This window comes from Erithacus rubecula (genome assembly GCF_903797595.1).
Source record: "Erithacus rubecula genome assembly, chromosome: 19".
Classification (NCBI taxonomy): Eukaryota; Metazoa; Chordata; class Aves; order Passeriformes; family Muscicapidae; genus Erithacus; species Erithacus rubecula.
In genome coordinates this window covers 5,195,934-5,210,729 of record NC_136671.1, presented here as the reverse complement: position 1 = coordinate 5,210,729, position 14,796 = coordinate 5,195,934, and the positions used below count along the sequence as shown (strand labels likewise).

Genomic DNA, 14,796 nt, shown 5'->3' with positions numbered 1-14,796 from the left:
CAGGGTTTCCAGTGCTCCTGTTCCCACCACCTTGTGCTGCCTGCAGAAGGGAGGGGCAGAGGAGGGAAAGGGGGATTTTTTCTTGTTTCACCATATGAAGGATTTTCAAACCCTATAAATTCACTTTTGACAAGTGAACAGCTAAAGCAGATTAACCTTTTTGCTAATCCTCTATAATGGCTTTGGAATCTCCTTAACCAATAAGAAAATGATAAGAGCCTGTTTCTTTTCTTTTTATCTATATCTATATTGTCCTCTCTTGTCTGCATGTTTTTTCTTTCTTGTTTTATTTTCGTTTCCTTTTCTAATATGAAATAGCCCAGCGATCCTATCTCCCAGAAGCTCAGTAAACAGAACATCAGAAATCCCTTTCCTTTATTCCTCTCTGGTAACAGGGTGCAGAGAAGTGTCTGCCGATTGGGATTTGATTACCATCAGCTATCAAAAGTCTCTTTGTACAATCTGGGTCCTAAATCCCATAATTCTTTGATAAAAGAAGTATTACCAGTCCATTTTCTGTAGTGAAAGGTACAGGAGGAATGAAAGAAAGCAATCAGGGAGATCCTAATAGGCTAAGTGCATGTGTGGTGGGAAGGCAGAGCTGGGACAGGATGCCCAGGGAAAGGGCATCCTTTGTGAAGCATGGGGAAGGAGAATTAATCTGCTTCAGGCACATGAACAGAACTGGTCAGATCCTGCACCTGTCCATGGCACATCCCAAATCACCTGCCCTATGGTCCCTAGGGACCAGCACAGTGTGGGGAGCACAACCTGGCCCCACATCCACCTCTTGTGTCAGTGTTTGGGTACATGCATAAAAGCTGGGAGCACTTTTCAGTGATCTCTGGCATTAGGGCATCCCCAGTGCCTCTCTGGAGCACTGAGACCTTGCCAGGGCAGCAGTGATCATGTCCAGACTGAGCAGTTACAAAGGTGTCGTGTCTCAAAAGGCAAAGGTTGGCAGAGGTCAGTTCTAATCCATGTTACACCATTGGAACAGCTGAAGGAGAGGCAAATAAAGGGATGAAAGGAAAAATAGCAGCTTGGTTTTAAAGGAATTAGAAGTGGAACAGCTATGGGGCATTTCTTCCCAGCACTGAGTGACCCACAGATGAGCAAGGGCAGGCAGTGAGGAGGGAGGAGAGAAGAAGGGATCTGAGAGAGACTCTCCTGGGGACTGGCTGTGAGTTTTGCAGGATGCTGAATGCATTGCTGGGCTGTCCAACGTGAGGATGTTTGGTGTGCAGTGGTTTCACAGCACCCACCTGTGTGTCTCCTTGGTGCACCACGAGTGGGACTGATATCTTCACTCCCCTGCAAGGAAACACCAGCTGTAAGAGTGTTCCCCACGTGAGTCCTGGGGCCTTGCTACTCACCTTGGCTTAAACCACACCAAGGCAACAGAACTTGGGTTTAAACTTTGCTAAGCAATCTGACCTCACCCACACTTTATCTGTTTAATTCCCAGCTACTCATGTCATTTAAAAACACAGGATCTAAGATGTTCTCCCTCCTGCTGTGGATGGCACCTGCCAGGCACTGCTGTTTGCCCTTGGGAGGGGCAGAGCCAGACTTCCCTTCCTGTCCTGAATCTTGGCCATGACCTCTCCCCAGTTTCTCTGGCTGGGCAGGAGGTAGGAATTGAACTGGCTTTGGGAAAGCCTTTTTGAAAGCCTTTGGGAAAGGCTGTGGCACTGAGTCCACACTCCTGCCTGGAAGGCTGCAGGACCTCACAGAGAGCACATTGAGGCAGCAGAAGCAACAGTCCTCCCCTTTCCCACACAGAGCATGGCTCAGCTGCATGAGAGGTGGTTACATGCCACTAAGCTGTGGTGCAGAGCTGCTGCAAGCAGGCAGTAATCTAATTTATTAAGGACTTTGAGTCTTTACAAAGAGTATGTTGGATATGTGCAAAGCATCTGCATTATTACAGTGATTAGGGCAGCAGAGATGGGGGAAAGGGGAAGAAGGGAAAATACAATTTCTCTACTTTCAGCAGAAAATAAATCAACTTTCACAGAGAATTCTGGCAAAGCCAAAGGCTGTGCTGTCATTAAAAATGATTTTTTATTAAGCTGAACTCTCTCTTCTCTCATATTGTATTATATGACAGCTCTCTTTTGATGGGAAAGCTTTCATTTGGCCAGAGAAAGGGATAATTTGCTTCTTTTAAGGAGTTAATCCTCTGGTCCATTTCCGGGCTGGGAACAGCTATCCTCCCCCTTCCTTGGATAGGAGGCTGCAGCACAATGGAGATCATAACCACCTCAAATCTACAGCCGAGATGGAGAAATCAGATTTCCTTCTCCAGTCATTTTTGTGGGATTAGCTAAATCTTAGATCCACACTAACCCTTCACAAAGCTGCCAAGATTAGTTAGAATTTATTTTATTTGCAGGGGGTTTACGGTTTTCTTTCCAAAGGGATTATATCTCTCTCTCTATATATATATATATATATATTTAGGGTGGCTTCAGTCATAACACAGCTAGGTCAGAGGGAGGAAAAGAGTGTATGGGTAAAATAAAAAGTCAGCTGCAAGAATGACAGTCACTTGAAACACCAAGACAAAGCAATGGGTCTGGATGGCTTTGCCAGTCCATTTTAAAAGCCACAGAAGCTGTCCTTTTCCTAGCAAAACCCCACCAGGGAGCCAGTGCACAGAGGGCAAAGCCCCTCAGCTGGGCTGCCTGCTTCCCCAGACACTGCTGCTGCTGGCACAGGATGTCTTCAGAGCCAGGGCCAGGGGCTGACACTGTCAGGAGAGGCCTGAAGAAGCCACGTCCATTCAGCATCGAGGACATCCTCTCCAGCCCTGTGCAGAAGAGCCCCCAGCTCCTGGTGCCACTGTGCCTACAGAGCATCTTGGACTGCACACCCCGGCGGCTGTGTGAGCTGGAGACCATCCCAGTCAGCTCCCTGCAGGAGGAGGAGGAGGAGGAGGAGGAGGAAGAGCTGGAAGGGGCAGGCTGCAACTGCTGCTGCTGTTCTCACACGGGCACCCGTTCCCTGCAGGAGCTGCCGGGTTGGCTGGGTGAGTGTTGGGCTGGGTGAGTGTTTGGGTTTGGTTCAGCTGTGGGGCTTGCAGAGGGGCTGGTGCCAGTGCTGTGGGCAGGGGAACAGCTGATGTTAAGTGACAATGTGGCATCTTGGGCCCCAGGCCCAGCAATCCCAGCTGTTCTCAGCAGGGCTCCTAAGAGTGGGCACTTTTACCTGCAATGCTACCAGGGTTTGAAAATCAGAGGGTGCTAACTATTAGCACCCTGGGTATTACTGGTATAGTGTGAAACTCTTGAGAGAATGATGCTTCTGGGGCTGCAAGCTCTCTGTGAAGTGTGGAGCCCCTGTCCCCAGCCCTGGGGAACCTCACTTACCCTTTAAGGAAAAGAGTTTTGGCTATGTCTAGCAAAATTACTGTGGGAAAAAGTAGCAAACCCTTAAAAATGCAGTTCAAGAGCATCGTGAAAGTTCAGGATTCCCTTGTGCCAAGGTTGAAACACAGACCTTTTTCTGGGCTGTGAGCTTGCAGTTATTTTCTGGAGCTGGCCATAGTGCAACTGGTAAGTGAACAAAGAAAACCCAGGCAGTACTCACCACCTGCATTCTTCTCCCACAGTCATGTCCTAAACTCTTATCCCATGTGCACAGTGACTACTCAGCTCGCCACCCACTCCAGGTGACTGGCTGCCTCCTTCCAAACAGTGGCAGGGATGCTGCTTCCCCTGAGCTGCCTCGACACGCCGGGTCTCTGCCCCACCCCTCTAAGCCGGCTGCTGTCCCTGTCCCCCCGCAGATGCCCGGTTCCCGTGGCCCATGCGGCTCCTCCACCCGGCGCTCAGGGTCTGTAAGAGCTCCCAGGAGAGGTCGAGCGAGCTGCAGAGCTTCCAGCAGATGCAGCGCCGCACACGCCGGCACCGCACCATATTCACCGAGGAGCAGCTGCAGGCGCTGGAGACGCTTTTCCACCAGAACCAGTACCCGGACGTGGTCACCCGCGAGCACCTGGCAAACCGCATTCACCTGAAGGAGGAGAGGGTAGAGGTGAGATGCTGCCACTGCAGTCTCCCAGGAACACAGACCGGGCATTGTGCCGTCCTTTTTTGGGGAGCTGCACGCCCACGGTCTCATTTTAAAATCCATCCTTAGGCATTTGAGAAACGAGAAGTTTAAGTTTGGTGAGCAGTGGAAGAATATGAACCATTTCAGCTGGGCTAATTTGTACTGGCACCCAGTCTCACAGCCTCACATGGTCCCTGTCTCCCAGAATCACCTGTCACACAGAGAAATGCCCAGCACTGCTGCTCATCCCCTGCACCCAAGTGTTTCTTCCTTACCTAAGTGATCAGTGTGACTTCTGAATTTCTCATGGGGGGGTCCCAACTCCCTTGTGTCCCTCACATGTATCTGAACAAGACTGCAGCAGAGGATCTGATTCCATTTCATATCAAGCCTTTATGTTACAGTATCTTAGAGCCCACACAGTACAGCCCAGGAGCATCGCTGCCTGTCCCCCTCCAAGTGATGCAGAACCTGCAAAAGCCCTTTTCTTGTTTTGCACTTTCTAGGTTTGGTTTAAAAACCGTCGGGCGAAGTGGCGGCATCAGAAGAGGGCGACTGCCTCAGCACTGACCCTCCAGCCCAAGCAGCCCCCCAAGGAGAGCTGTTAGTGCTCGCAGGCTGCAGAGATCACCACGAGCCCACGGCTGACAGGCTCGGGGGGAACCCGAGGGGGCTAATGCAGCAAAGGGAATCCCGGTGATTCACACAGGAGGAGGACACGTGAAAACAGACATGGCACTTTCCAAACCTAGTTCACGTGGCAAGTGACTCGGTGGGATGCAGGGGACAGAGCTGTACCGGTGTTAAATGCGTGCGCTTTAAGAGAAGGGGAGACTCCCCTTCTTGTCTTTGCTCCGTGCATGTAGTATTTGTGCTCGTTTCATTGATGTAGATTTGCAAAATATCCCGCAAATGAATGTTTCCTGTTTGCAGCACCTCAGTGGCATCTAGAGTTGCTTTTGGGGTTGCACTTTCTGGAAAAGCGATTTGTTTCATAACAAATAAACACGGGTTTCTCCCCATAGCCCTGGGGAGAGGCGATGAGCTGCTGTGGTGAGGGTGGCCCAGGCAGCGCTCGCCTTCCCCCTGCTGCCAGCCAGTCCCTGTCGCAGCGAGCCGTGCCCGTGCTCCCGGCGGGGCCATGGAGAGCGCACCAGCTGGAAATCAGCGACACAATCGAAACTGCCCTGTCACCCCCGCCCGAGCAGCCAGCCGGGGTCCCGCTCCCCGGGAAGCCCGGGCTGTCTCTGAGTCTGAGGAGACCGTGGGGGCGTTGGGGGATCCGCCCGGCGCCCATCCTGTGTCCTACCCCGTGTGTATCCAGGTTCCCATCGCAGCTCCCATCCCGGCTCCTACCCCGCGTGTATCCCGGTTCCCATCCCGACCCTCGGGCCGAGGCGCCGCCGCTGTCACGGCGCGGGACCGGCCGGGTCCTCCAGGCCGCCAGGGGGCGCAGCGGGTCCCGGGGCGGGGCGGGCATTGCGCTCCCGCGGCGCGGAATGTGACGTCGCGGCCCGTCGCGTTCGCGGCGGCGGAGGAGGAGAAGCAGGAAAAGCAGGAGCGGAGTGGTTCCGACGCGATGGAGGCGATACCGGTGCCCCCAGCCTCTCCTGCCGCACTGGTGCCGGCTACCGCCGCGGGGCCCGTCGCCGTGACGGGGAAGGAGGCGGTGTCGCCGGCCCCGAGGCACCCGAAGAAGATCCTGGATGAGGAGGCCTATATCGAGGTAAGGCGGCGGGCCCGGGCCTAAGCCCGGTGCTTGGGCCGAGCGCTTCCCGCACGGCAGGGCTCGGCTGGGGTCCGCCCGCGGTCGCTGCCCGCGGCTGCGGGTCCCGGTGGCGCTGGGGCTCCCGTCCCTCCCGTGGTGACAGCTGTCATTGCTCTGCCACCCGCCCTGGGCTGCCCGGCCTGCCCGTGCCTTTGCACCCTGGCCCCGAGCTGAGCCGGCACTCCAGGTGTCCCAGCGGGGCATTGCAGTTGTCCCTCTCTTTGTAGAGCCTAGAGAAAATCATCCAGCGAGACTTTTTTCCCGATGTGGAGAAGTTGCGAGCACAGAAGGACTATTTGGAGGCTGAGGAAAACGGCGACTTGGAGAAAATGAGACAAATTGCCATCAAGTTTGGTTCTTCCTTGAACAAATCGTCGAGGGACACACCTGCACCCTGTAAGAACTGCCTCTGTGGGGCATGAAAGATTTGTATCTGATATTGCTGCTCTGCTTTATCTGTCTTTGTTCAGACAATGCTTATCTTAAAGATGTTGATGTTGTATGAAAGCAAAGTTTACCAGTTTGGGCAGTAGCCAGTGTCTGGTGGCTCGTGCTGAATTTCTCTTTGATGATGTCTAATAACTCCTTGAGGGAAGGGTTTTGGAAAAGGCAGCATTTTAATTTTTATAGGCATCTTCTTGCTCCCTAGGGAATGCTATGTGCTCTCTACAATGAGAAATTCTAAGCTATATTTTGAATCTTTATTTTAGTTCACTGTTTCAGGGGTTCTTGTTGCATCTACAGACATTTGAGATTTTCATGTGTTAGGGGTAGAAGGTGTGGGAAGCTTGTGGTTATCAGAGGTTCCCACAGCAGGTATCCAGTGAAAAATGTTTTTTAGATGAGTTCAAAATCTTGTTTGGAGGTTGGGACAGAATTGAATAGAACATTTTGGAGGTTTTTTTCACAAGTTTTTAATTGTTGTTCTCTTGATATGCCTTCTGTGACTTGTTTGGTACATGGTCCTTACAGCAAATCCTGTTGTGTGCTCCAGTAACCAACTGAACTTTTTTTTTTTCGTAGATGTGACCCCAGCCACCTTTGAAACCCCAGAAGTGCATCCAGGTGGCCTTCCAGTGGGAAATAAATCTAAAGCTGGCATCAAAACTGCAGAGGAAGGTAGGAGGATTATGTTTTTCTAGCTGAATTCTTCCAAAAATAAATTGTCTGCTAGCAGCTGTCCACTTGTACATTTCACTTTTAAAATAAGTTGCTCTAAGTGCCATAAAAGGGTTTATTGATAGTTGGTTATATGTGTTCCAAGCCTGATTTATTGCTGCACCACTTGGAGTGGATCTGTTTCTTGAGCAAGTTTGATGTTGGTTATTGGTGTGTCTGTGGAAGGGTGGCTGCCAGGAGGGTTAGGAGGTAGATACAGTGCACTCACAGGAAGGGAGGCATTAACCTTCCCCAGGCTTCTTCCCTTCTCTTGTTAGGAGAAGCAGAAAAAGATGATAAAGATGCTCTCCCCAGCCTGGACACCTTCTTGGCGAAGCACACGAGTGAGGATAATGCTTCCTTTGAGCAGATCATGGAAGTGGCCAAAGAGAAGGAGAAGGTCAAGCACGCCTGGCTGTACAGCGCGGAGGAGGAGTACGCCCGGGTAGGGAATTGCCTCAGCTCTGTCTCTGCTCTTCCAGAGGGGCACTGCAGGGAAACACCATTTCAGGGATTCTGCTAAGGCTGTTTCTGTGTCCAGTGACTGTTCTTTGCTTCCTTATGCAGTCCTGTTTTTTCCCCTTCTGTCACACAAGAACAGTGCTGACTTAGTTGCTGAGGTTTTGTCTCCTCTGGAAGCTTTGAGACTGCAAAGTGTTGCACAGAGCACAGGTGTTGCTGTCCTTGGCATCCTCTTCTGTAAATAGCAGCACCAGGGAGAGCAGCTGGGCACAGTGCCTGTTGTTTGTCCATCAGCTCTTCATTATTTGCTATTTGATTGTCTGTCTTACTTCAGTTTTCAGTTTGTGTTATCAGTAATAACCTACTCAGATGCTGAAGCACAGAGCTGCATGAACGTGGCTGGCTGTGCTGCCTTCCTCAGCTATCTGCAGGGGAGCTCCAAGAGCTGTTCTGGGACTGCCTTGTCAGTCTTTAGCCATCAGCAGTGAGCAGCTGGCACAGATGTGTCATTGATGGATGTGGCATGCAGTGCCTTTTAATGAAGTTTGGCACTGACACGTGAGTGTTTGCTGCTGTTATTTTGAGGGACTGTTATTTTTTTATCTCAACAATCCCTCAGAGTCTGTTACATACCTTATGCAAAGTGTTCTAGGGCAGGTGACAGCTCTCCAAGTTGTGTGCCTAAATAAAAGATTGCAGGAGGCTGCTTCAGACTGTTTTTTCCCCTTTCAAATTTTTTTTTCCATTACCCTTTCAGCGACAAAATGAAAATCTGGCACTCCCTTCTGCTGAGCAGCAAGCTCTGGAGAATGTGAAAGCTGGACTGGATACCTGGGAATACACAGCTCGAAACACCCTCATGTATTATCCAACAGGTAAGGCATTGGTTCTAGGTGGGTTGGCTCCAAACAGTGCTTACAGCATTTCTGTATGTGACTGAGCAGCTCTTACAGTGCTTTTTCTTCTGTTACGTTGTTCTTAAAAAGTGGGATTTTTCCTTTTTTTTTTCCTTGGCTTCTGATTCCAAAGTTGGATCATGTTCTATTTGCCATTGAAAAGCTCATCTTTATTATAGGACTATTTGTTTTCAATGGCCAAAGCTCTTTCCTGGTCTGTGTTCTTTATGAGCACTTGTTGTCATCTGCATTCATTGTTTTGTTCTGCTCAAAGAATCCTTCTTGGACTCGTTGGTCTGTTCGTTATTGTAGAAAAATCCATATTTTTGTAAATGTAAGAGGTTTTTTTTTGCTATGAATATACAATTGATGATTTCTGTGAACCAGTGAAGTAGAGAAAAGAGCTCTTTTTTCAAAGTTCTTTTGCTTTTCAAGGTGTACCTGATGAGAGTGATGTCTTCAAGAAGCCCAGGGAAGTTGTGCATCGAAACACCCGTTTTGTGAAGGACCCATTCAGCCAAGCTGTGAGCAAATCACAGCTGCAACAAGCTGCAGCCCTCAATGCTCAGGTTGGATCAATTTAGTTCTTACTTAGACCTAGTTAGGCTTTGCCCTCTGGTGTGGTTCACCCCCCCAGGAGAATGATGTGTGTGTGCTGGATACAGCTGACTCTTGCCTTTCTCCACATTAATGGCATTGTCTTTTTTATTTCAGTACAAACAAGGAAAAGTGGGACCTGATGGCAAAGAGCTGATACCCCAAGAGTCTCCAAAAGTGAATGGGTATGGATTTGTAGCTACCCCCTCTCCTGCCCCAGGTAAGAGAGTTTTCTTACTACTTCTGCTTTGAGGAGACTATTACTGCACTTACTTTGATGCTGTGTTCATCATTACAGGGTTAGATGAGGAGGTAAAACCTCGTGCTGTGTATGCCAGCTGGATGCAGGGCTTAAATCCTAGTCTAGTACACTGAGTAAGAGAAGTCACTGCATGAAGAGGCGCTGAGCAAGTTGCTGTGCCATTACTCAGGAATCATCTAGCTGTGGGGTACTTTCAGTTAGAACAAACTGATTATTTTTCTTGGAGTTGAAACATGGTATCTGAATTTATAGCTGTTGTGCACCAACCATGCTGTTTCCCTGTGCTTTTTGTGATTATGCCAACACCTGAACACACTGGGGCTTTCCCTCTGGAAAACCTGTAGGTGGCGTTTGGAGCACCTCCTTTCTCTGTATAAATGCCTTTTCCAAACTCTGGGCAGCAGGGTTTTCCAGCCAGACTTAATTTGGCTCTTTGAATCCTTTCTACACCTGTTAGATGAGGTGCAGTCACTGTTTGGTGCAGGCTGCCCCTGAGGTGATTGGTGGGTACATTTGGCTGTTACATGTTCCTTAAGTCCTCTGCTTGTTTTCTTACTTCTAAAGATTTTCCTTTGTTGAAGGACTTTTCATTCAGCAGCAGAGAGAAAGACTAGTACTGTAGAGGGAAGAATTAAAGTTTCACTTATCAGAAGCTTAGCAAATGGAAAAATAAAGTCATGGAAAGGGTGATGCTTGGTTGTTGTAACCAAGAGGGTGACACAGCAAACCCTTTTAATGGGAACCACATGTTACCATTCACACTGGCTGTGATTTCCTCTGCAGTGGAGGGGCTCCTTTGTTAATGAATTTGCTACATTTCCTAATTTGCTTCTGTCTTTTTTGTGGTAGATGAATAGTCAAATGTCTTGCATGAGCATAACTTGTTGAATTTGTTTTTAGGTGTGAATGAGTCACCTTTTATGACATGGGGTGAGATTGAAAGCACCCCTTTGCGCCTGGATGGCTCAGAAAGACCATATGTGGACAGAACACCTGGACCAGCTTTCAAGGTATGTCAGCAAGTCAGCAGGACATTCCTTTCTAGGGGGGGAAGAACTAAGAAGGGAAAGGCAAGTGAGTAAGTAATAGATTAACATGGAGTGTGACACATCTCTGGGTGGTGTTCCCAGTCCTTGAAACTAATAATCTAGTTTGTGTTTGGAGGGTGGAGGTGAGCATAGATCCACATGAAATCTTCTTGGTGGAGCTATGTGAGATGGAATACACACTGCTGGCAGGAGAGTGAGATTCTGCATTTGGTGGTGGGCTCAGACAGAGAGGCTTTCAGAGGAATCTAATGACACGCTCAATTTTTCTGATTTTAATGTGTGAATAGGTGGAAATTTTAGCATTTCCCTCTGTCTTTATTTTCTGGCTGTTGCAGCCTGAAGCACGTGTATCAGTTGAGAGTAGAAAAGACACTCTGGCTTTGCTAATGGCACCTAACCCTGCATGCTACTTGTCTCCTGCTGATGTCTTTGAATGTGAGCTGTCTGAGACTCCTAGTTTAAGAAAGGTGTAATTTGCTGTGTGTGCCTCTGTTTTGTCAGACTCCAAAGGCCTTGACTGGTTCTCCTGCTGTTTAGCAATGTCTGTGTATGCCTGAGAGCTGGCTGGCTACAGGCCAGGCAAGACACAGGTGACATTGTTTGTCTAGGAGAAACAGCAGGAGGAAATGCCAGAGGTAATGGCTGCTTCCTTGACTGGACTGGTTTTACAATTTTTGTTACTTGCTAAGGCAGGTTGAAGGTCCCTGTGTCCTCTCTGGCTTTTATGCAGCAGCAGAGAGGTGTGGGCTGACCCCACTTCTCCCTGCTTTAGGTCCCTGTGCCTTGGCATCCAGCTTTGAAGGTGCTTTGACTCATTTTTTCAGCACTCTTGAGTGCCTTAGCAAGTGATCTGTGTGATGCATTTATAGATCCTGGAGCCTGGGCGCCGTGAGAGGCTGGGGCTCAAGATGGCCAATGAAGTGGCAGCTAAAAACCGAGCAAAGAAGCAGGAGGCACTTCGAAAAGTGACAGAAAACTTGGCCAGGTGAGACTTCTGTTTTGACAGCAGAACTGGGGGTGGGTATTATCTGATGAGATGTAAATCAGCACATGTAGAGAGGGAAGAATGATGGTAAGGAAGGACACTGGAAGCAGGAAGAGGTAGATTTGGACTGAAAGTTTTTAGAAATTAAAAATTTAGAAATTAAAAAACTTAATTCCTGAGGGAAAGTGGCTGGTATCTGTCCCTGACACTCTTTGTCAGCATTACTGCTCTGCCCTACAGCCACCCAGCAATGCCTCTGGATCAGTTTCTTGCCTCATTGCAAAGAGGACATGATAAAAGTTGCTTGGGGGATCACAGGGAAGACAGAATGGGCTCAAAGGAAAAGTCAGGCAGTGCCACTCAGGTTTGGGAGGGATGTAGAAAGTTTTTCTGTCACTTGTTTCTCCAGAGACAGGCTGCATTTACCTGCAGGCAGAATAAATTCTGCAGGCAGTCGGTCTGCTCTGTGGGGAGAGCTCATCATGTAGGGAGGCAATACTGCTTTTCCTGATAAAGGCATATTTTTTTTACTGTAAAATCTCTTAAAACTGGTTATTCTTTTTCAGCCTTACTCCAAAAGGACTAAGCCCAGCAATGTCACCAGCTTTGCAAAGACTTGTGAACAGGACTGCAAGTAAATACACGGACAAAGCCCTGCGGGCCAGCTACACTCCCTCCCCAGCCCACACAGGAACTCCTGGTTACAAGACCCCAGCCAGTGGGCCTCAGACCCCCCAGAGCACCCCACAGTCTAGGACAGTATCTCAGACACCTGTATCTCAGGATACTACATCCATCACGGACAATCTACTGCAGCTTCCCAAAAGAAGAAAGGCATCTGATTTCTTCTGAACATTACAATCACCACCAAGGTGATAGTGATCTGACTGTGCTCAGTGAACTGCAGACTGGTTACTGGAAAATGGGAAAATGGAGATAATTTCTTAAAGATATATTTGTGTTTTTAAGAGATCTGTGCATTTAAATTGGTTTCTGTACAGTTACGTCTGTTTCTAAAGTGGAGTAAGCTTTTTAAAAGGCTGAACTGGACTTGGCTCTGGCTTGTCAACCTTGTTGGAGTTTGTAGTTTGCAGAAGAGGTGACACAACCATGTTGTATACAGGGGTGTAACACAGAATTTTAGAGAGGTTCTCTTTAACTTGAATTTAAACTGATGCAGTTCACAAGTTCAATTAACTTTGTGATCTTGTTAAAACCAGCATTCCTTAAGAGGACCCCATTTCATCCTTCACTCCTTAGACTTTGCAGAATGAGATTTGCCTTTCTGCTTTTGCTCAGGCTTTTCTTCTGCAGGTTTTGGGCTTGCCCTGTTCTGCAGCTGACAGGGAGAAGGGAGCAGGTTTGTTTTATAGCTGCTCTGTGTGTGACTCCAGAGTGCTGATGATCACGATGCAGGGGCCAGAGACAGTTCTGTGTCATCTACTGGGGTGGCAGTGTCATTCTGAGGAACAAAAGTGGTACTTCTGATAGCCACACTGGGGCTTTTGTTTGGTGTTTTCCTCCCATTCTTTGAAACTTTTGGGTTTAGTTTTTATAATTGGCCAGAAAAAGGAAAAGCAATTTTAACCATACACAGCCTGCACTCAGTACTGTGGTTGCTGCACCTTTGTGTGTGGGATGAGCCCTTGTGTGGTGTGATCCAGCCTGGAGAAGCACCTTTAGGAGGAGGGAGGTGTAGCCAGATGTGTTCACTTCTTGCACCACACCTGAGTACAAGACAGTGTGTGTAACACTTTGCAGTGTTGGCATTTAGATGATGTTTTACTGAGGGCATGGAAAGTCTTGCCCAGCAACTCAAGGAGTGTCTGCAGCCTTCTCTAAGCTCTGGGGTGTTGGGTGCTGTGTTTGTCTTGGTGGAGAGCTTCCTTTTGTGTCATTTCCTCTGCCACTTCCAAAACTTGTATCCCTGACTGTGAAAAACCCTTCCAAGGGACTCAGTTTTCATAGTGCACCTTGTAAAAATAAATTGATCAACATGGCATTGCTAGGAATCATGACTCAAAAACTAGTAATTTTTACCTTTTTAGTCCAGAAATACTTAAATGCTATGTTTTTTCTTTAAGTAAAAAATTGTTTTCAGGCACTTATGAATTAATGTAAAAGGAGTGTCATTTACTAAAGTTTTCATGCTTTCAGAATTGTTCTTAAAGGACTGAGCTGACTAAATATGAACCAAATTCTTAGGTAATGTCAAATACTTATTATTTATTTTCTAGTGAAATGCTTGTCTCCATTAAGCATAGGACCTCTGGGTTAGGTATTGGGCAGAGGGTCAGACCCTGGACTGCAGTTTGGGTCTTTGAGGAGACCAGGAGCAAGGACTGGATGTTTGAGTGCTGCCCATTTGTGGGTGCAGCATCTCCTCTGAGTGTGGGATTCACAGAAAGGCTGAGTAGCATTCAAGGTGCTGTGGATGGGTGTACAGAGGGATCAGGAGTGGGATGTGGCATCTCTGTGCCACAGCATTTCAAACCAGCTGTGGTCTTACCAAGGTGTAGCTGGAATAATAGGGGAATGTGATATCTGAGGGTGATTAGTTCCACATTGTGCAAATCATGTTTAAAAGCAGACTGCATTAAATATCCTGTGGATGGTGTTGGTTTTGTGTTTACCCTCAAGTGAATTAGCCTAGACAGCCACACTGAAATCACAGTCTTGATTCTGCCACACTGACATGTTTGTTGGAAATGGAACTTATTTTCAGTTCTATGCTGTAAAACTGGATCTGTTGAAAGGACTGTAGTGCTCCTCAGATTGGCTGTTCCTGTAATGCCTGCTGTAATGTCTGTTCTCTGCTTCCTGCTGCAGTTCAGCCCCTGCCATCTGTAATTAGCAAATCAGTAAATTCTTCATTGCCAGATATTTTTGCTGCTGTAGCAGTGGCAGATAATGTGCCTTACAGGGCCAAATCCAGCATGAAAAAACATCTTGGTTCTTGATGACTGGTGATATTTTTTTTCCCTCCCATATTCAGCAGGTTCTTTTTCTTCTGCTGTTGCAATATATCTGCATTTTCCTATGTGCAAGGCCCAAGCACACTTGCTCCCTCAGCCATAATAGCACCTGGAGCTCTCCTGATGCTGTAGAGGTGGCTGGCAGTGAACTGTGGTGGCCCCAGGCCTCTCCTGGGTGGCCAGGCTGGCTGTGGTGTGTTATGGATGCTTGGGAGTCATGCTGGACCTGTGTCCTCGTGGTGTGAACACCATCACATCCAGGGGCTGTGGGGGTTTGCTGTGTGCAGCCTGGGCCTTGGCTCCTTGCCCCAGGCAAGAAGGAAAAGGGAGACCACAGGAGACTCTTGTTCTTGTAGGTGTAATCACTGAGCCCCAGGCTGATTCTCTGAGCCCTTCAGGGTCAGGAGCCTCTCCCTGGCCCAGGGGTAACCATCTCTGTTATGGTGCAGGGCTGCAGCTTTTCACCCATCCAAAAGCAGGTTCCAGTAAGGGAACTGATTATTTAGGTCAAAAGGGAAGCTGTGGTTGGAGATACTTTGTTGTTTTGGAGGATTGGGCTATTTCTCTGCAAAAATAAAGGAAATG

General features: G+C 48.3%; 2 protein-coding genes across 2 annotated transcripts; both read left to right on the top strand.

Moving 5' to 3' along the window:
* Nucleotides 1–2,139: 2,139 nt before the first annotated feature.
* Nucleotides 2,140–4,697, top strand: GSC2 (goosecoid homeobox 2). The gene is made up of 3 exons (XM_079323094.1): nucleotides 2,140–3,034; nucleotides 3,794–4,041; nucleotides 4,566–4,697. The coding sequence occupies exons 1-3, from the start codon at nucleotides 2,725–2,727 to the stop codon at nucleotides 4,665–4,667; spliced, it is 660 nt and encodes a 219-aa protein (XP_079179220.1). The 5' UTR covers nucleotides 2,140–2,724; the 3' UTR covers nucleotides 4,668–4,697.
* An 858-nt stretch (nucleotides 4,698–5,555) lies between these two features.
* ESS2 (ess-2 splicing factor homolog) lies at nucleotides 5,556–12,226 on the top strand. The gene is made up of 10 exons (XM_079322710.1): nucleotides 5,556–5,785; nucleotides 6,055–6,223; nucleotides 6,851–6,946; nucleotides 7,264–7,430; nucleotides 8,205–8,322; nucleotides 8,779–8,912; nucleotides 9,058–9,160; nucleotides 10,103–10,212; nucleotides 11,121–11,236; nucleotides 11,803–12,226. The coding sequence occupies exons 1-10, from the start codon at nucleotides 5,639–5,641 to the stop codon at nucleotides 12,086–12,088; spliced, it is 1,446 nt and encodes a 481-aa protein (XP_079178836.1). The 5' UTR covers nucleotides 5,556–5,638; the 3' UTR covers nucleotides 12,089–12,226.
* Nucleotides 12,227–14,796: the final 2,570 nt, after the last annotated feature.

Coding starts and splice junctions, on each gene's coding strand:
- GSC2 (XM_079323094.1), top strand. CDS start 2,725: ATGTCTTCAGAGCCAGGGCCAGGGGCTGACACTGTCAGGAGAGGCCTG. Junction 3,035..3,793: donor GGAGCTGCCGGGTTGGCTGG/GTGAGTGTTGGG, acceptor GTCCCCCCGCAG/ATGCCCGGTTCCCGTGGCCC. Junction 4,042..4,565: donor TGAAGGAGGAGAGGGTAGAG/GTGAGATGCTGC, acceptor TGCACTTTCTAG/GTTTGGTTTAAAAACCGTCG.
- ESS2 (XM_079322710.1), top strand. CDS start 5,639: ATGGAGGCGATACCGGTGCCCCCAGCCTCTCCTGCCGCACTGGTGCCG. Junction 7,431..8,204: donor CGGAGGAGGAGTACGCCCGG/GTAGGGAATTGC, acceptor TTACCCTTTCAG/CGACAAAATGAAAATCTGGC. Junction 8,323..8,778: donor CCTCATGTATTATCCAACAG/GTAAGGCATTGG, acceptor TTGCTTTTCAAG/GTGTACCTGATGAGAGTGAT.